We start from the raw sequence: 20,300 nt of genomic DNA, 5'->3' as shown, positions 1-20,300 counted from the left end.
ACAGTGTTTATCATTTTACATGCATACCTCGTTTGACGGTATCCGTTGTTATAAGTAGACATGGTATAGTGATTAAGAACATGAGCTTGAATCCCAACTCTACCATTTCACAGTGTGGCCTTGGGGAAGCAATAGAACCTCTCTAAGCCTCAATTCCCTCATCTGTAAGATGGAGATTATAAAAACCATAGGTGTTTTTGGGAGTTACTTGAGCTAATAAACGCAAATCTTTTAGCACAGTCTTACACAGAGGACACTGCCATTAAATGCTAACTGTTCCTATTATCGTGGTACCTTGCATTCATTCTACACAATCTTTTGCTGGGCATCAAAGAGACCCTGATCATTGGCGGGGGGGGAGATATTCTAATAAATAAGACAGGATTCTTGCCCTTAAAGGGCAAAAATTATTGAGCAGAACACAGAAAAGTAAACAGCATACACAAAATAAATATTAAATACAGACCCAAGCCACATGCTGTGGGAACGTAATGGAAGGAGCAATTCATGCCAAAGGGATCCGGGACAGATGGTGGAAGACCTGAAATTTCTGAAGGAAGACCTTTAGATCAGTGGACACGCAGCAGGGAGGAAATGGGAGAAGGGTTTCCCCGGCAAAGGGAAGGGCAGAATCAAGGAGCCACGGAGACACAATAGACAATAAAGTAACTGAATGAATGACTTTCCAAGAAGTTGCCCTCAGTAGTAGACTTACCTCTTCTGCATGGAACAGCAGCAACAACAACAGAAAATCGACTGGATGCTGTTATCTGAAAAGCAGATCATTGGAGAGAGCCGTAAGTGTATGACATTGGCTAGATGACGCCGGTGGTGCTAGTCCAAAGGAGGAAATTCCCAAGGGAAATTCCCAAGGAGCGATAGGAATGATAAAGCGTATGCTAGGTCTTGATTCTGCCCTCCTTTATTTGTGGCAGACAAATTTGTGAAACTGTCTTGAAAGCACAAAGAAGTTACTGGCACCCTGGCCAGTGTGGTTTCCCTTCTCAGGCTCTTCTCCCCAGGTCTGGTTTATGCATTTCCTCAGTCTGTGAATGACAAATGACCACTCTATTCTACTTCACCTTGATCAGGGCTAATGTCAGCTAATAAATGTACAAACACAACGTACATGATTCCAAAAGCAACGTTCTCCTAGGAAATCTGGTAGCAGGGATTTTGAATTAGGTCCATCACATTTCTTTTTAAAATATTTTAATATTTTAAATATTTTACTACTTAATACTTTATGTTCATAGAACCTGGGTTTCCCAGTCAACTCTTTCTCATCATGACACTTGACGATGAAGCATTAGGGAAGCAGAGAGCATGTCAGACATGAGTTCTGAGGTTAGACAGACCTGGGTTTGAATCCTCACTGTGCAGGTGACTATATCTGGGATGAGTCCCAGAAGTCACTACTTCTCTAAGTCTTCGTTTTCCTATCTGCAAAAAACAGGATAATCATACCTAACCCCTCTGAGAAGCCTTACGAGGCAGAAGTTAATCTCTAACTTAGTGGGTTTAGGGAAGTTACTGGACTGTTCTATACTTAAGTTTCCTCGTCTGTAAAATGGGAATAATTGGATACTTGGCATGTAAGGCTACTGGGAGGATTAATTGAATGGATTCCCGGAAAGCACCCAGAACAATGCCAGATATATCGGACGAGGGTAATCCAGAAGACCTATTATTACTACAGGGTTGTTGAGAAGATTAAATTAGACATCATCTCTAAAGTCCCATGAAAATAGAAGAGGGGTACAAACAGAAGACACCCGCTACAGTCTACCCCTCAGCATCCACTCTGTGCCCCCAGAACAGGGGATGCAACGGAGTTTTCATCAGCCATCATGTTACCACCAGGTGATGTCAGTGTGGTCATACTTCCACCTGAAACTTAGTGCATTAACCATCAGGACACTTCAAGTAGGTAGGGAAAGAAAGGAGAAAAGAAGAGTAACATAAAACACAGCTGCTACAATCCCCACATCTACAGCTGTCCTGAGTCCTAAGGTGGTGATCATAGATGCCTTCTGTCACCAGAGTCCCTTCTGAAGGCCTCTCATGTGAGTTGAAGGAGAAGCAGAAAGAACAGGTATTATGTGAATATAAGTCACCTGCTCATGAAGCTATCTTGAGCCTTCTGGATCTTCTGGGGCCTACTTTCAAATATACTGCTTCCATATTATGATGGCTTACTGCTATTCATGCCTAATTTTATGGTTCATTGAATCAGATAACACTCAGCTTAAGACAGGTGTTTGAATCACATAAATATTTCATGATCCATGGTTGACCATTCAGTCTTCACCAGTAGCAAGCCAGCAGGCACTTTTCAAATTAAAAATAATTATCAGCACAGTGTCAAGGCATTACTCCTAATTCCTGGGGGATTGTGCTATGATTTTCATCCTGAGACTTTACAGGAGCTCCTTACAGCTAGCATTTTGCCCTTCATTCCAGGCTGCCACCAATGATAATTTGAGTAATTGATAATTGAGTTATTTCCCCCAGCAGTAAGGCTTCCTTGGAACTCTAATTATATGACCAAATAAATCTCAGGTCCAATTTTGACTCTGTTTCCTGGAGCCACTTCTGATACCAATAACTGTATCAGTCAGGGTTCCAGTATGAAACATGACATATTTAAATTAGAATAATTTTAAAAGGGTTCATACACAAAGGGACTAATTACAAAGGTGTGGATAAGGGGGTAAGGGAAACTGGGTCCAACAGTAGAACTGTCACCATCCCTAGGTCCAAAAGGACCAGGAAAGTGAGAGTTAAGTAGATTTCTAGACACTAAAATAAAATAAATTACTGAGCCCCCCAAATCTACATTATACTGTGTATTATTAGGTTTGGGGATTTCAACTGCTTTTGTCAGTTTTCTGGTATCTGCATGAACAAGTGGCCAAAACACTCCTGAGAATGAGGGTACATTAGCACTTAGGGGCTCTGTCTGCTTTAGCAGGACTGGGTCTAATTTACATTCTTGCCAATTGATTCCAATGTTGTTTTAGAGTCCCATATAGATCTGTATCTATCCAGGCCAAGAGATGCAAAGTCAAATGTAGGTTACACAAATGAGTGAAGTGGGTCAGAGTATGGTTTAGAATGTGGCAAAAATGCTGTGGCCTCATGTAGAGGTATTCAAATTCAAAATTTTAAAAATACTCCTTCCCTCTCTTGTATCACCATTCCCCTCTCCACTGGATCATTGCCATTAGCATACAAATATGCTGTTACTTCCCTCATTAAAAATAAAAGAAACTACTCTTGATATTATTTCCTTGATCAGCTTTGCTCCCCTTTTAGAGTAAAACCTAGAAATGAATCATCTTTACTTGCTGCTTCCAATTCTTCTCTCTTTTTCTCTTAACCCATTCTAGTCAAGCTTCTGTTCCTACCACTTCCCCCAAACTGCTCTTGTTAGGGTCACCAATGACCTATGTACCACTCTATCCCATGCTTAATTCTATGTCCTTAGCTTACCTGACCTGTCAGCCGCATTCAACACTCTTCTCTTGGTTTTCTTTCTTCTTGGTCTCTTTTGCCACTTCTCTTCCTCCCTACCCTCTCAGGCTGGGGCTAATGATAGCTGGCTCCAGAGCTTTTGATCTCTTCTCTGTCTCATTCACTCCTTTGATTATCTCATTCCTTTCTGTGTCTTAAAAACAATCTATCTGCCAATGACATCCAAACGTATACCTCTAACCAGTTCCAGCGCATTCCAGACTTGCATACCCAAATGCAGTCTCAAATTCTCCACTTGGGTGTCTAGAGGACACCTCCAATTCACATGAAGAAATCTGAACTCCTTCTCTTCCTTTCTACCCAGACTTGCTCTACCCATCCTCTCCATTTTGTCAATAGCAATTCCATTTTTCCAGTGGCTCAGGTCAATGATCTTGGAGTTGTCTTTGACTCTTCTCTCTCTCTCACACCCCAGTCCAATCTGTCAGAAAGCGTGCTGATTCTGCCTTAAAAATGTATCCAAGAGTTTCAGTTTGGGATGATGAAAATGGTCTGGAGATGGATAGTGGGGGGATGGTTGTATGGTAATTCAAATGTACTTAATGCCACTGGACTATACACTTACAGAGAGTTAAAATGGTAAACTTTACATTATGTATATTTTACCATGTTAAAACTCTCTCTCTCTCTCTCTCTCTCTCTCTCTCTCTCACACACACACACACACACACACACACAGAATCTTACTGCTTTTCCCACCCTCTGTTCTTACCATGGTCTAAGCTACCATGATTCATCTGGATGATACCAACAGCCTGCTGACTACTTCCTGCTTCTACCCTAAACTCCCTATAGTCTCTTCTCAGCATAGCAGCCAGAGTAATTAAGGTAAACCCCAAGTTGGATCATGTTGCTCCTTGTCTCCAAATCCCACAATGGCTCCCCATTTCATTAACAGTTATAGCTAAATTTCTCACACTAGCCTATAAAACCCTCCATGATCTGGCCTCCTGTTGCCTCTCATTCCTGTCCAACATGGCCTTGCTTGTGTCACCCAGCCACACTACCTTCTTCCTGCTTCTGAGACACACCAGGCCTGCTCTTCCTGAAGTTTCTTTGCTTTCGTCTTGGCTAGACCACTCTCCCCTGCAGGTGTCAACCTTCTATTTTTTAAAATATTTTTTAAACTGAATTATAGTTGACGTAAAATATTATATTCATTTCAGGTATACAACATAGTGATTCAACAATCACATACATTATGTAATATTCACCACAATAAGTGTAGTTACCATCCGTCACCGTACAGGGTTATTACAATTTTATTGACTATACTCCCTATGCTGTACTTTTCATCCCTGTGAATTATTTTATAACTGAAAGTTTGTACTTTTTAATCCCCTTCCCCTATTTTGCCTATGCCCCCATCTCTCTCTCTCTTCCGGCAACTACTAGTTTGTTCTCTGTATTTATGAGTCTGTTTCTGTTCTTGTTTTTTCATTTGTTTTGTTTTTTAGATTCTACATGTAAGTGAAATCATACGATATTTGTCTTTTCTGTCTGACTTATTTCACTTAGCATGATACCCTCTAGGTCCACCCATGTTGTGAACAGCAAGATTTCATTCTTTCTCATGGCTGAGTAATATCCCATTGTGTGTGTGTGTGCGTGCGTGTGTGTGTGTGTGTGTGTATGTGTATGTGTACCACATCTTCTTTATCCAGTCACCTATCGATGGACACTGGGGCTGCTTCCATATCTTGGCTATTGTAAATAATGCTGCAATGAACATAGGGGTGCATATATCTCTTCAAATCAGTGGCCTTGTTTTCTTCAGGTAAATACTCAGAAGTAGAATTACTGGGTCATATGATCTCAGGAATGGACCAAAAAAAGGTAAAAGTAAATCACTGGGACTACATCAAACTAAAAAGCTTTTGCACAACAAAGGAAACCATCAACAAAATAAAACAGCAACCTACTGAATGAGAGAAGATATTTGTAAATGATATACTGGATAAGGGGTTAATATCCAAAATATATAAAGAACTCGTATAACTCAACACCAAAAAACCCCCACATAATCCGATTTAAAAATTGGCAGGGGATCTAATAGGCATTTTTCCAAAGACACATGAAAAAGATGCTCTCAACATCACTAACCATCAGGGGAGTACAAATCAAAACTACAAAGAGATATCACATCATACCTGTCAGAATGACTATTATCAAAAAGACAAGAAATAACAAGTGTTATCAAGGATGTGGAAAAAGGGAACCCTCGTGCACTGTTAGGTGGGAATGTGAATTGGTGCAGCACTGTGGAAAACAGCCTGGAGGCTCCTCAGCCCTAATGAGAAAATGAAAACTATATTTGGGGACGGAATAAGTAGGTACATTAGGAAGCAGTGAACAGTAAGAGTGGAGATGTAGGATTAAATTATGAAGGTCCTTGAAATAAGGGAGGATAAGACCTTGAGTGCCTATGTAGTAGGAAGTCTCATTAGATACTGAAAATGAGAACAATGTAGCCAATTACGGCCAGAGCAGAGCAAGCTCTGTAGTCGGTCTACAAACCTCTGTGAGGCAGTCCATCAAGGTGAAGGGTGACCATCTATGGCCTCATGTTCTAAAATAAACTAAAACCATTTAATATCGTCAAGGCCAAGAAGTGTCTATAATGGTCTTGAATAATCATTAGCATGTTATATTGTTCTCTATATTTTTCCAAATGCTTGAAATTTTTCAAAACTAAAACTTATAGGTTAAAAAGAGGAAAACCCCCCAAAAATCAGGTAGGCCTGTGGTCAGATGGTATCTAAGTATCTATTCCAGGACTGAGAACTTTTTACACGTAAGCGATTTTTAGTGATAGTTGCAAGAGGCTTTTTATTTCTCTAATTCAGCCACTGGCTAACATTTCGTCCAACCAGAACGCTCAACCTCCTCTTGAGCCCCAATAAGAAAACTACCCTAGCCCTCCCCACGCCCCTCTCTGTCTTCTCTGCACTGAGAGCAGCCCTCCTGCCACGGCCCCTCCTCCCCTGAAAATGGACACCTGTGCAAAGTTCCTCTCCACCCCCTTCTTGGTCAGGAGCACCTCTCAGCTGTTGAGCCGAACGCTGTTGGCAACGGTGCTAAAACCACCGGAGATGCCGACAGATGAGAGCCTCAGCAGCTCGGCAGCCCCCATGTCCCTCGACCTCAATTATCCCAACCACAGCTTCCGAACCAGCGCTGTTTCAACGGACACGGACACAGCAGCCAAGTGCAATGGGCTGGGGCTGCCATGAGAGGAGTGGATGGCTCTGGGGCTGGAATTGGGACGATGTTTGGGAGCCTCGTATTGGTTATGCCAGGAATCCCTCTCTGAAGCAACAGCTCTTCTCCTACGCCATGCTGGGCTTTGCCCTCTCTGCAGTCAGCGGGCTCTTTTGCCCGATGGTGGCCTTCCTCATCCTCTTCGCCATGTGATGGAGCCGTCTCCACCTCCCATAGGTCTTTCTCCCGTGTCTCGTCTGCCTGTATGTTCCTTTTCCTATACCTCCCCAGGCAGCCTGGGGAAAGTGGGTGGCTCAGCGTTTGACAGAAGGAAGACAAATAAATACTGTATTCATAAGAAAACAGAAAAAGAAAACCACACAAACTGGTTCCCTTTTCTAATCTTCCCAAGTCTGAGTATGATTCCACCACAGAAATCTTGGATTCTACCCAAGCCCCATCCCTTATATCCATTCTGCCATGAATCTGTTCAAATTGTTCGGCTATTTCCTTCTTCTCTCCCCTGCTACCAATCTCATCCAAACCCTCAGCAGCCCACCGGCATTTCTGCGGTAACTCATTTAATCCTCATTTAACCGTGTAAAGTAGGTGCTGCTTTACAGATGAAGACTCTGACCACAGAGGGGACCCTCCCTGCTAAGACTCAAAGGGTTTTTAAGTTGACAGCCAGGATCGGACCCAGGCAGCCTGACTCCAGACTCTCTACTCCCAACCTCTGGGCACAGTGTTCACTCAGTGACTGAATGACCTGGTCAAAGTACCAGCCTCTGAGCCCTCCTTCAATCTGTCCTCTAAGTTCATTTCCCTGAAAGTCTGTCTCAGCCAACGACTCTCCATCCTCAGCTCCTAAAAAGACTCCCAACTACATATGGCGTCAAGATGATACCCTCCCTTATGTTCATTGCCTTTCATAACCTGGCCAACTCCACTCCAACTCTCCGTGTTCACCACTCCTCTTGCACCAGCTCCCTCCACTTGCTCTGCTCTCATAGACATCCTGAACACTCCTACATCCAGCCTGAAAAGGACTTCCACTGCAACTCACTCCCATCTAATGGTCCTCTGGGCTCCCAGAGCACAGGTGATCTGTCCTGCCCTGTGGCTCGTAACTGGGCACCATGTTAGATAGCCATTTACTGTTTTTTAAGATTTTATTTATTTATTTGACAGAGAGAGACACAGCGAGAGAGGGAACACAAGCAGGGGGAGTAGGAGAGGGAGAAGCAGGCCTCTCGCTGAGCAGGGAGCCGGATGCGGGGCTCGATCCCTGGACGCTGGGATCATGACTTGAGCAGAAGACAGACCCTTAACGACTGAGCTACCCAGGCGCCCCTAGATGGCCATTTAAATGACCATCTTTGCATAGGCTCCATCGCTCACAGGATTTCTCAATCACACCACAACTGACATTTTAGATTGGATGATTCTTAGGGGGCTGGGGGCCTCTGTCTTGTGCATTGTAGGATGTTTAGCAGCACCTCTATGACCAAGTGTCAGCAGCAACTCCTCACTCCCCTTCACACCCACCTCCTCTTCTCAGTCGTGAAAACCAAAAAACTCCCAGGCATTGTCAAATGTCCCTGGGGCGGCAGGGGGGTAGGGGGGTGGGGGAGCAGTGTGCAAAAATCCCTTGATTTTGAGAACCACTGAGCTCCATTGTAAGCTCTTCAATTTCAGCGCTTCTCCAGATCATCCAGCATGGGTGCCTGGCACACAGGGAGAACTCAATAAATCGGCCAATACCCCCACACCACCACATCACACCTGGGCTCTACTTTTCAGTAGCTCATTCTACCACAGGACATCTCACAGCACGATGCTGGCCACAGAACAAGTTAGGCTGACCACAACCTTTTAACTAAGTAGAACAGCAAAGTTGAAGAGAAGAGCTTCCGGATCTTTGGCTAGTACTTATAGGTCATAAGCCTAACCCGCTGTCCCAGAAACATTAAATAAAGAAGCAAGTTATCCAAAATCAAGCATCAGTCCATGAAGATATTAAATGAAATAGCGAAACCTTCTCTGGTGTTCAAGGATTTTTTCCATATTAGGACAGCACATGGGGTTTTGAGTGGGTTTTGGTGTCAGACCAACTTGCAGTCAAATCATGGCTCCATTTTCTTGTGGCAACAATGCGATTCTGGGCAATCACTCAGCAGCCTTATCTGGAAAATACAGGAATGAAACCTATCTGCTAGAGAGGCAGTTCCCCAACATAGCCCTTACTATAAGCAGGCACTATACTAAGATCTCATACACTATACTAATTTACTCCCTAAACACTGAAATCGGTCCTATTACCCCATTTTACAGAGTAAAAAGACTAGGAGAGAGGTTCAGTAATTTGTCCAAATTCACAGAATTAAAAAGCCGCTGAGTCGGGGCGACTGGGTGGCTCATTTGGTTGAGTGACTGCCTTCAGCTCGGGTCATGATCCTGGAGTCCCGGGATCGAGTCCCATGTCGGGCTCCCTGCCTGGCGGGGAGTCTGCTTCTCCCTCTGACCCTTCCCCCCTCACGCTCTCTCTCTCTCTCTCTCTCTCTTTCTCTCTCTCAAATAAATAAATAAAATCTTAAAAAAAAAAAAAGCCGCTGAGTCAAAATTCAAGCCCAGAGACTTTGGCTCAGAGTCAGGGAGCATAACGAGACTATCCTTATGGATTAGAAGATTAAATAAGACAGCAGATGTGAAGCACCTAAAATATAGATATTACTCATTTAATTCTCAACCTGTTCCCTCACCCAGTCCCTAGAACTCATTCAAGTATTTTTAGGAACTCACAGGCTATGTTTAAGGTAAACAGAAGTAGATGTGATTCTCCCTCTGAAGACAGCACAAGGGAATAAGGCCAAGCAAGCCAAAGCTGATCTTCAGCCCCCAGCTCCTTTGTCCTGAGCCCACTCTCCACCCCTGACACAAAGGCAAATATTCCCTCCATTTCAGGACTCAAAAGGGCTCTCCCTCCCTAGCATCCAAACAGCTCTCAGGAGAGGCTCTGAAACTTATTCTTGCTAAGATATCAATGATATCATAAACAGATATAATAGTAAACATGTACTGCAGTCCTTCTTTTAAAGGCATTTTCATGTTTGTAAGCATGATACCTATATTAAAGTGAACAGAAAGATTAATTTTTAAGGAATTGGTTCACATGATCGTGGGGACTGGCAAGTCCATAAGCTAATGGGGTGGGCTGGCAGGCTGGAGACTCAGGGAAGAGCTGTGTTCGAGTCGAAGGGCAGTCTGCTGGTGGAATTCCTCTTGCTCAGGTGAGGTCTGTCTCTGTTCTCTTAAGGCCTTCAACTGATTGGATAAAGCCCACCCACATCGTGGACAGTAGTCTGTTTTACTCAAAGACCACTGATTTAAATAAATCTTCATCCCCCGCAGCACCTGGGTGGCTCAGTTGGTTAAGCACCTGCCTTTGGCTTGGGTCATGATCCCAGGGTTCTGGGATCGAGCCCCACGTCAGGTTCCCTGCTCAGTGGGGAGTCTGCTTTTCTCTCTCTCTCTCCCCCCTCTACCCTTCCACCCCTGCTTGTTCTCTCTCTCTCAAATAATAAAATCTTTAAATCCTCATCTCCCAAACCCCTTCACAGAAACATCCAGAACTATGTTGATCAAACATCTGGGCAATATTCTGGGTAATATGACTCAGCCAACTTGACCCATAAAATTACCTATCATAATACCTTACATTTAAATACATAGATCTTCCCGGAAGGAATTGCTGGTATCAGTCAGCAGGCGGGGAAAGCTTTGTGGGCACTAGGAAAAGGCCTTCCCCTACTCACCTGTAGGACTACATGCCAGCAGAGTGGATCATAAACCCCACAATATCCCCTGGGTGACCTCTGCTCTCTTCTGCCCACTGTGATTTAGGAAGAAGTATTTTAAAAAATACTTATTTTTTCCTGATTCAATAGCAAAGGTACAGACCTATGCTGCCACTGATTTAAGTAGGATAAGGGTTTTTTTTCTCCCCCGAAGACCAGGAGCAGCTGTGGCTGGGAACCAACCTCTGTCTTGTTTACAGTTCCGTCCCTTCTGCCCAGCAAGTTGCTGCCCAAGAAATAATTGTTGAGTAAATGAAAAAAAAAAAATTGTGAACGCCGAGCAGCTCCCTGGTGTTCCCTCATTTGGCATGACTTTCCAAGCCACTAGGCATCTTTATTTATAGATTGAAATATCGATTCCCTCCAAAGCAGATAGCAGTGATTATTAGACTTGTGGCCGTTTTCGATCTACCGCTTCACACACGTCTTCGAGGGCAGTGACCAAATGGACAGTCCCTTCCGCGTGCAACCAGTGATTGCAGAAGCCATTCTCTGCTGATTGACCCGCAGAGAGAAAACTCTTCTGTGCCTTTGGGAAATTCCCAGTTTCGGCCGAAGCTCACGCATATCAAAGGCCTCTGCCCGAGAGACTAAAATGCCCCAGAGACGGGCAGTGACTATTTGCCCGCTGGAAGGGTTGAGGATTATCTCAGGAAGGAGCCGGAGCCTCCTCTCCCTCGCTTCCGTCTCGCGCTGATCTCTTCACCTGCTTCTTATTCCCCCCGCAAAGATCTTTAATTATCTACCAGGTCGCGGCAACTTAGGAAAAGGGCACCGCATCCTGGCATAATCCCTGTGACCTTTAGGAATGGCCCATATCTCTCGGGTAAGGCAGTCGAGCCTCTCGCTGCACCGGGCGTTCGCGTTCTTTCCTGAGAAGGCTTGCTGCCTCTTCCCTCACCCGCGCCAGGCTCCCGGCGCCTCCGGGCGGGGGTGGGCGGCCACAGCGGGGGCTGGGGGGGGGACCCGGCTTCCGCCAGGGGGCGCTGGAAGGGGGCGACTGTGAGACGCCCCACTACCCGGAGGCCGCCTCCCGCCCCGCTCGCCAATCGCGGCCCGCCGCAAAGCCGTGGCCCCGCCCCCTCCGCGAAGCGAAGCTCCAGGCCTTTGCTGCGTTTCCCATGGTTTGAGGTTTACGTCGACAAAACCTCGCTTTCATCCCCTGGCATTTCCGACGTCACTGTTTCGTTCTGAATTACAGCCTCAAGTGAAATTTTATCCCTCCTGAATTTGGTCAGAAGTGACAGATGGCCGCTGCTTTTTATTTGAAGACATGAATAACTGGCTCGGTTTCGAGAGCCGTCCTGAACCAAAGACCAGGCCAGTTTAGTCGCCCAACCCGCACGCTCCAGGTGGCGGTTGTAAGACGAGGAATTCTGGTGCCAGCTGCCTCGGCGGGGGAAGGAGGGCGCGGGGGGCGGGCGGTGGACGAAACCCCGTGGCTTTGGGGAAATGGCTCTGGGGGATTCATGAGGGAGTCTCGACGTTCACTACAAGATAGGCGCCATTGTTCCCAGAAATTCTCAGAAAGACCAAACTTCCTCGTGCCGATCATAAATTCCCACCACGAGATGTTTCTTAAGGGCCTTTTAAAATCAGACACATTTTAATCGACTTAACCGATGGCATCTGGGAGGAGTGACACACAGCTAGCTTTCCTTTAGCGCGACATTCTACCTCTGAGTCGGGTATCAGAGAAGCCTTTCCACCTGCCAAACCAAGAACCCACACCTATGGGGGGGGGGGGAAGGAAGGAAGGAAGGAAGGAGGAAGGAAGGGAAGAAGTAAGACACTGAGTTTTTCATAGAAATGTTTATTCAATTTAGAAAGCTATCCTTTACACTAATATCTGAGTGTATGCTCTTTATATATTTGAGTTGTTAAATTATCCTTGTTTTGTTTATACACTTCCTCTTGATATTAAAAAGACACTCCTCTAAGAGGAATGCTAGAAGAACACTCCAGTGTGTTTCCTTTTGATGTTAAAATGTCCCTGCTTCTAAGGAACGATGGTCACCAGAGAGGTTAGTCTTTTTGAATGTGTTGACAAAATAAGTTAACAACCCTATGTTAAACTCCAAACTGGCTTTTTGACATCATCTTGAGTCTTACCCTAAAGGAAGAGGAATAACTACTTTAGGGGAATTCATGGGTCACTAACAGAAAACAGGTACCTAGCTTATGTGACCGTAAACTGATAAATTTGGTGGCAGACAAAAATGGTACTTGGCCGGGCTGGGGCCTGAAGGGGCACTGGGTGTGGGGAAGGAGTGAAGAGACTCTAGAAGCCTGAGGAGCTGGATGGGGTGCTGGGCAGCAGGGGAGATAGTGTCCAGGGAGTAACGGATGCTCTGAGGGAAGGCAGAGCCTCCCTGAAGACTGCACATCTGTTCTCAGTCTTGGCCAGGGCACACCCTCAGGCACCAAACAGTCCAGCGCCCTGAAGCCGTTGTTTGCTCTATGCAGGGATATTGCTTTCTTCCCAGTAATGAGCTGGTGTGAGGTGGACTGGGCAGGCAACCTTGCAGACAACTCCTCCCTGCCCCCAGGTCTCAGAGCAGTATTTTCTAGAAGACTGATGTCTGTGACCTCAGAATTCATGACGAGCTCACAAATATCACACCCAAGACATTGAGCCAGCTTGTGGTCAGACACAAGGCCTGTTGGCGGGGTTGGCACTGTGCCGGAAGCTGTGACCACCGGCCCTCAGTGGGCAGGGGGTGTACAGATGCTGCGGGCCGGTGGGCTTCACGGAGGCACGGCGGGGAATCTCAGCATGCCAGGAGACACGGAAACCTCACAGACGCCGTCACCCGTGCTGGCGACCGCCGTCATTATTGCAACAGACTTGAGGCAGTTGCAGGGGGATAAAAACGAAATGATTCAAAAACAAAAGACACATCTGCTAGCGTCCATAGGAACAGGAGGAAATTCTCTATTTTTGATAAAGGGGAAAACTCCAGCCTGAGGCAAAATAGTGGTGGAAGTGGCCACATTTGATTTTGGCCCAGGGGTTCTCCCTGCTTTTGCCACCGAATTCGTCATCTATTGTTGGAAACAAATCATTATTAACCTCACAGTTTCTGTGGGTCAGGACTCCAGGCACAGCTCAGCTGGGGGCCTGTAGGTAAAGGTTAAGAAATTCATGAAGCTCATGAAATTGTAGTCGAGTTGAGTTGATCCACGTCCATGTTCACTTCCATGGCTGTTGGCAAGCTTTCGTGCCTTCATTCCTCATGATGGGGATCCTCCGCAGGCCACCTGAGAACGCCCACAGCATGGCAGCCGGTAATCCAGGAGACAGAGAGCCCAAGAGCACGAAGTCAGAAGCCACAGTCTTCATACAACCTCATCTCAGGGAGAACACTCTACTGCTTTTATCATCTTCTATTCATGAGAAGTGAGTTACTCGGTCCACTTCAGACACAAGGAGAGGGATTGCACAAGCCTGTGAACACGGGGAGATGGGCACCAGTGGGGGCCGTCTTAGAGGTGGCCATGCAGCTACCCTCTTTATCTCCATATTAATAATCACGGTAATGATAGAAGATAGTAACTTAGTAGGGCTGGTGCAGAAATCGAATACAAGGAGGAATGAGAGGGGGCTTTAAAAATAGGGCCCTCAGGGGGATGCCTGGGTGGCTCAGTCGTTAAGCATCTGCCTTCGGCGCCAGTCATTATCCCAGGGTCCTGGGATCGAGCCCCGCATCGGGCTCCCTGCTCCGCGGGAGGCCTGCTTCTCCCTCTCCGACTCCCCCTGCTTGTGTTCCCTCTCTCGCTGTGTCTCTCTCTGTCAAATAAATAAATATTAAAAAAAAAAAAAAAGGGTGCTTGTGTGGCTCAGTTGGTTAAGCATCTCCCTTCGGTTCGGGTCATGGATCCCAGGGTCCTGGGATCGAGCCCCACATCGGGCTCCCTGCTCCACAGGAAGCCTGCTTCTCCCTCACCCACTCCCCCTGCTTGTGTTCCTTCTCTTGCTGGGTCTCTCTGTCAAATAAATAAAATCTTAAAAAAAAAAAATAGGGGCCTTAGAAAGGCAATGTGATCAGGTGTACATACCTCACCCCCAGATCAAATTATGGAGGTGAGTCTGGAAATCGACATTTTATCAGTATCCTGTGATACTTCAGGCACACTAAGATTTAAGAATCACTCATATACATCGTTAATTTTTTTCCCTTCTACTTCATAAATTGGGAAGAAAAGAAAGGCAGAGAAATTAGGTGAAAATGAAGTGGAGGGGAAGGAAGAGGTGAGTTTTTCAAACCCTTAGTTCTTCCTGGGCTTTGTCCTCTAAATAACTCTACGGGGCTGGACCTGTCCTCAGGGCCACTGTTAGTGGGTAGAAACCTTGACCATACCCAATTATGTTTCACAAATTGAACTTCGCTGGAGCATTGCTCTGCTACCTCGCTCAGGCTCTCCCCACGGTTCAGTATGACCAATATCTCACCTCCATGATCTCCTCCCGCCCTACAGCAGCCTATCAGGCCAGACTTCTATGACAGCTCTTAGAACAACAAACATATTTGGCAAATGACTCTGGCCTGGCAAACACATACAAACACTTTCTGATTAGCAGTAATACACCTGGAGACATCTCTTGGCTTTCTCTTATCAACGGTAAACACTTCAGTGTTTTACCCAGAAGCAGATAGAGCCATATGTCCGGGTGGTTGGTGGCAGAAATAAACAGGGGATTCTTACATGGAAAAAATGACCAGAAGCTGGAAGAGATGGTTAATGTTCATCAAATCCACACCCTTCAAGGCTGGCCAGAATGACCCTCAAAATAGTCCCGCCAAGAGGTTGTCTCTTATTTAATCCCTCGGGCAACCTAATCCTGTCTCAACCCTCACCATTACTTATTTTCTATATAATCAAATCTTTCTTGTTAAAATTTATAGCCTTTTCTCTAGTTCTGACCTCAGGAGAAATGAAGAACAGATGCTCGCACAGCTTTTAATAAAAAGGTTATTAAGTCACTGCTCATCTTCGTTCTACCATCGGGGGTGGTGGGGACAGAAATTGTTGCTTCATAGCTCTTGCCGCTTGGCCCTGGTTCACCTGTAATTCTGATACCAGGCAGCCCCATTCTGTCGATGAGTGGATCAAGACTGTAAGTTATATTCAGGTCAGTACAACTGAAATAGCCTGGTTTATGTTTTACAAATTCTACCAACAAGCGTTGGGTCCTGTGAGGTGATGTGGCTTAAACAGATGACATTTAAAAACTGCCACCCGTTTTTCCTATTGCCACTTAAAAATCAGAAATGTAAAAAACTTTGTTAGCTGGTCTTTGATTACTTTAATCTGATATGACTGGGCTTTGTTAAAACTAGGTTCTATAGTCATTCAGAATTAAAATCAAAGAGTATTTTCCTTTCTTATTTTTTAATGATATTTTGTGCATAAGGCCCTCATAGTTAAAATAATAAGCATTTTCAAAATTGCACATGGAACTGAACAGTCTTCCAAAGCAACTCCAAAATTAAGATCATGAAGGACGTGTCATTTTTAGCTACTGTTTATGCTATCTTGTTGAGAGGTGGGCAGAAACAGGGTACCATTTTACAGATAAGCACCCGACGTAAGAAGTTGCCAAAGGTGACCCACCAAGGCTGCAGCAAATCCAGAAGCTAAAACTTGGTCTCCCAGCCTTCAGCTCTGAGCTCTTTACACTTAATATCGCCCTAAAAACAAACACTTTTCAAACTGCATTTCCATACACAGATATAGATTTAAGGACACTATTTTGTTTCCTTTGCATTCTCCACGCTGAGCATTTACTAAAATTACATCACTACGGTGGTCATTTGAATAACACACAAAACCCTGTCACAACACCTGGGGAAATTATCCTCAAAGTTTCACAAGCCTTGTGCCTGCCTCTGCCGTTCAAGAGTAAGTAACGGGCCCAGAACAAGCCCTGAAGATAAAGGACGAAGCCATCTTACTTACAGGTGGAAAGAATCATGGCTGTGCTTCTGCAGGGAGCAGACCAAACAGCCTTCAGTTCTTCAGCGACACTCCGGTCACAAAAACACATCTTTTAACTGAAATCATAGCTCGCCCAAGATGTTTCTCACAGAGTTAACCCCACCTATTTTCCTGTTCTAAAAACCTCAGAGAAGTGTGTGAATGACAACCCGATGGCCTATATAAGAAAGCTCAGTAATCTCCATCCAGATCTCTGAGGGTAGCTGCTATTGGTTCCTCATTCCCAACTGTGTGGGTGACTCCAGCAAACAACATTTTCAAAAAAAATCACAGAATTTTCGTGCAAGAAACATTAAAAATCATCAAATCCAAAACTGCCCTCTCTGGACAGAGAAGGAAACGGATGCGCAGATAGGACAAGGGACACAGTAAGTGGAAGAAACAGAATTAGATTCTACGTATTGGAGTATAAATCTAGAATGTTCTGTCCTCCCACTCAGTACTAACACTTCAAGGACCATATTACGAAACTTCATTTTTTTGTGGGGCTGGAAGCCAATTCAGTAATACACCTAAAAGGTGACTGAGCCATGGTTCAGAAATATAAAAACAACATCAATAAAAAATGTACTTAGGAGTTTCACTTCATCCCCTTGGAAAATATAACCAAAAATTAAAACTAAAGGGAACAATTCTAATGAGCACATAGCATTTTCACATTGCCCTTCCTATTTCCTGCTTTATAGATTAAGATCTCTTTAAGCATTCTGGGTGGATTCTTCTATTTTTACTTCACTTTTTGCCTTCCTTACGCTTTATACAAAACCTTTTGTTAAGTTTTGGTGAAAAATTTAAAGATTTTTGAAGAAGATGTTCCCAAATGTTGCCAGGTATTATCCATCTTGTTTTCCACATCAATAGTATACATAACGATTACTACAAGGACTATACTTTGTCCTCACTTTTCTTCAATACCATCCAGCTCCTTTAGGTGAAAAGGGAAGTATGGGACCGGACAGGGAGGTGTGGGAGGAGTCAAGGTGAAGGAGAAAGGAAGGAGAAAGATATAATCGACAGTACTCATACTCAAGTATAACGAGTATGACCAACTCCTTGAATGGACTACAATTCCGTTGAAAGGTGTGTATGTTTTTGTGATGGGGGTACGGTTTAAACAGGAAGATGAGGAGGAAGGTGGCAAACAGACTGTGACAAGACTTAAGATAATTTTTTTTTCCATTATAAGGAGGATAAGGAAAGATGGAAGATAGCTTTCAGTGGATGGACAGACCAGAAGGGAAAGATGGTTCTCCAGGGTCCTAGGGAGGCACTGCTCAGAGCAGCCAGCAACAGCTCTGTGTTCCCTTAACACCTGTGGCAGAGGGGACACCACAGCAGTCCCCAGAGCAGCTGAAACTCCTACAGAAAGGCCCTGTGTGTTGTGTGTGCCTCAGCTTTCTACCCTCGTAACACCAAGAAACATGCGTTGGGCCATATGGGGCCTCTGCTATTGATAACAGAGACTGTTTCTTTTCCCTGGGCTCATGAGGAGAAATGAAGGTTCCAGCTCAGCTGGTGTCTTTGTCAGAGATTGAAATGGTCAGAAACCCACTCAAACAAACTTGATCACAGGGTCTACCATGAGGCTCTTCTAGACTATCTCACTGATCCAACCAGATCTCCTGAAAACCATCTGGGAGACAGCTCTATATACCATGCTCTCCATTTTTCCTGGTCTCTCTACCAGAATTTGAGCTTGCTCCTGGGTCTTGCTTGTGGTGGGGGCAGGCTTTGTTGTGAACATCACCTCATCATTCTGCCCCAGAGCCCAGTACCTCCACTTACAGCATCTACGTCCTGGGGCAGATTCCCAGGACGTAGAAAGTCACTGATTGCCTCTAGTTCAATTTTTTTTTTAAGATTTTTATTTATTTATTTATTTATTTATTTATTTATTTATTTATTTGAGAGAGTGAGAGATAGCATGAGCCGGGGTGGGGAGGGAGAAGCAGATGGAGAGGGAGAGGCAGACTCTCTGCTGAGCAGGGAGCCCGATGTGGGACTTGATCCCAGGACCCCGGGATCAAGACCTGAGCCAAAGACAGACGCTTAACGACTGAGCCACCCAGGCGCGCCACCCCAGTTCAATTTTTACCCTACTCCAATTAGTTATGGATACCATGGGCATGGTCACTCAACCCAAACATGGGCCTGATTGGGGGCTTAAATTAGACAGGAACCCCCAAACATGTCTGCCTAAGTGGGGAGGAGGCATTAATGGTAGAAAGTCCAGACTTTTTTCTCTTCAGTAAGGAATATTTGATCCCCAGGGGTAGAGAAATTGACAGCTGCAAGGCATAGTCCCTAGTCCTAAAAAGGTAAGTTCATATGTTACAGAATTAAAATTTTTAATTAAAAGACTACTCAGTTTCTTATAAATATATATCTTTATATATTATATATATTTACAATATATACAGCATACAAATAATGGCAGTCTTGAAAATGGAAGTTTTCAAAACAAAAGAGGGGTACTTATCCAAGATGGGTTCCTGATTCATCCAGAACCCACATTTTAGACAATGCCTGAGGCCCAGATTTCTATAGAAGTCAAAGGAAAAAGAAAGGTTGCTGGAACAAGTCTCTAAATTCCCTTTCCTTTCCCAAATATCCTGACCTTCCACTGACACCAGCCAACATGGCCCCATGTACACCCCTAAAATGGGAAAACCTTGGGGTCTGGGCATCGTACTTAGCACATGGTGAGTGCTCAAGTACTTGTGGGATGATAAAAGTGAGTGTTTTTAATCACCATCTGTCAGGCAGCATTTCCGTAACTTGAAAGATCCAGTCCCAGAGCTAGGACTGGTCTAGAAGCAAATGCTTTAGGTTTTTCCACTTTGTAAGTAAAACAGTCTACATGTCCAAGTGCTAAATAAGTTAAAAGTTAGCGACAAAGTGCCATTTCTTCCTCATGCTTTGGAATCTGGACGCCACAGATCACAACACCACTTATCTTCCAGAAGTTTCTTCACACTCAACTAGTTCATCTATTGTGCGCAGCAAATCTTCAAAGGAAGGCCTTCCCTCTGGTTTCTACAATTAAAAATCAAAGAGAAGCTGTGGGTTCCAGAATCCAGACCCCAAAATAATTTCTCACATTCAAACTCACATAACATAGCACACAAGCGCAAGGTACTCATTGTTTTGGGACTAGAACACTCAGGTGTCTCCAAATGGGTCTACCCTAGCCTACACATACTGTTGCTAGACACACCTTTCCATGACATTCCTTTTGTGTCTCCATTTAAGACTCTAACACAGCTCCTTATTGCCTGCAAAATCAAGTGCTCCTAATTTGCAGTGCCCTCTATAACCTGACTTTCCCCATCCTCTTGCTACCCAATTTCATTTCCCACAAACACCCTCACATGGGCTCTCTGCTCCATGAGACCATCTTCACCCTCCTGTACACACACCACACTCATTACCACCACCTTGCCTCTGCTCATGCTGTCCTCTCCCACCCCCAGCAACACTTCTTGCCCAGGCCTCTCCCATCCCAATCAGTGTTCTTTGGAGACATTATAGCAAGTGACCAAGAGCATGGATTCTGCTTCTCTGTAGCAACGAGGTCTTGGGCAAGTGTCAGTTTCAGGAGCCCTGGTCTTCTCCACAAAGTGGTTATAGTAAAAATCTCTGCACCTCTAAAGGTTATTTTGAGAACTATATCTAAAGCACTCAGTACAGTGCCTAGCACACAAT

At 44.8% G+C, this 20,300-nt stretch overlaps 2 protein-coding genes and 1 pseudogene across 4 annotated transcripts in view; 1 reads left to right on the top strand and 2 right to left on the bottom strand.

Annotated features, from left to right (window-relative positions):
• The window catches only part of TXK (TXK tyrosine kinase), a 59,439-nt gene extending 42,705 nt beyond the window's left edge, over window positions 1-16,734 (bottom strand). Inside the window, exons 1-2 of one of the 2 annotated variants that reach the window (XM_028100528.2) lie at window positions 16,557-16,734; window positions 716-770 (exon numbers count right to left, since the gene is read on the bottom strand). In XM_028100528.2, coding sequence (XP_027956329.1) covers window positions 716-770; window positions 16,557-16,644 — 143 coding nt within the window. In that variant the 5' untranslated portion in view covers window positions 16,645-16,734. The remainder of the gene's footprint in view (window positions 1-715; window positions 771-16,556) is intronic. The other variant, XM_028100526.2, reaches the window with a different exon arrangement.
• On the top strand, window positions 6,471-6,951 carry LOC114206642 (ATP synthase F(0) complex subunit C2, mitochondrial pseudogene; annotated as a pseudogene).
• A 2,283-nt stretch (window positions 16,735-19,017) lies between the features above and the next one.
• The window catches only part of TEC (tec protein tyrosine kinase), a 142,587-nt gene continuing 141,304 nt past the window's right edge, over window positions 19,018-20,300 (bottom strand). For both annotated transcript variants that reach the window (XM_028100748.2, XM_028100747.1), the window contains one exon: window positions 19,018-19,631. In XM_028100748.2, the coding sequence (XP_027956549.1) occupies window positions 19,548-19,631 (84 nt within the window). In that variant the 3' untranslated portion in view covers window positions 19,018-19,547. The remainder of the gene's footprint in view (window positions 19,632-20,300) is intronic.

Source organism: Eumetopias jubatus, unplaced genomic scaffold (assembly GCF_037043125.1).
Source record: "Eumetopias jubatus isolate StellerSeaLion01/CBP00866 unplaced genomic scaffold, mEumJub1_p1.0 scaffold_2, whole genome shotgun sequence".
Lineage (NCBI taxonomy): Eukaryota > Metazoa > Chordata > Mammalia > Carnivora > Otariidae > Eumetopias > Eumetopias jubatus.
Note: the sequence above shows the minus strand (reverse complement) of the source record. Positions and strands in the feature narration are given on the sequence as shown.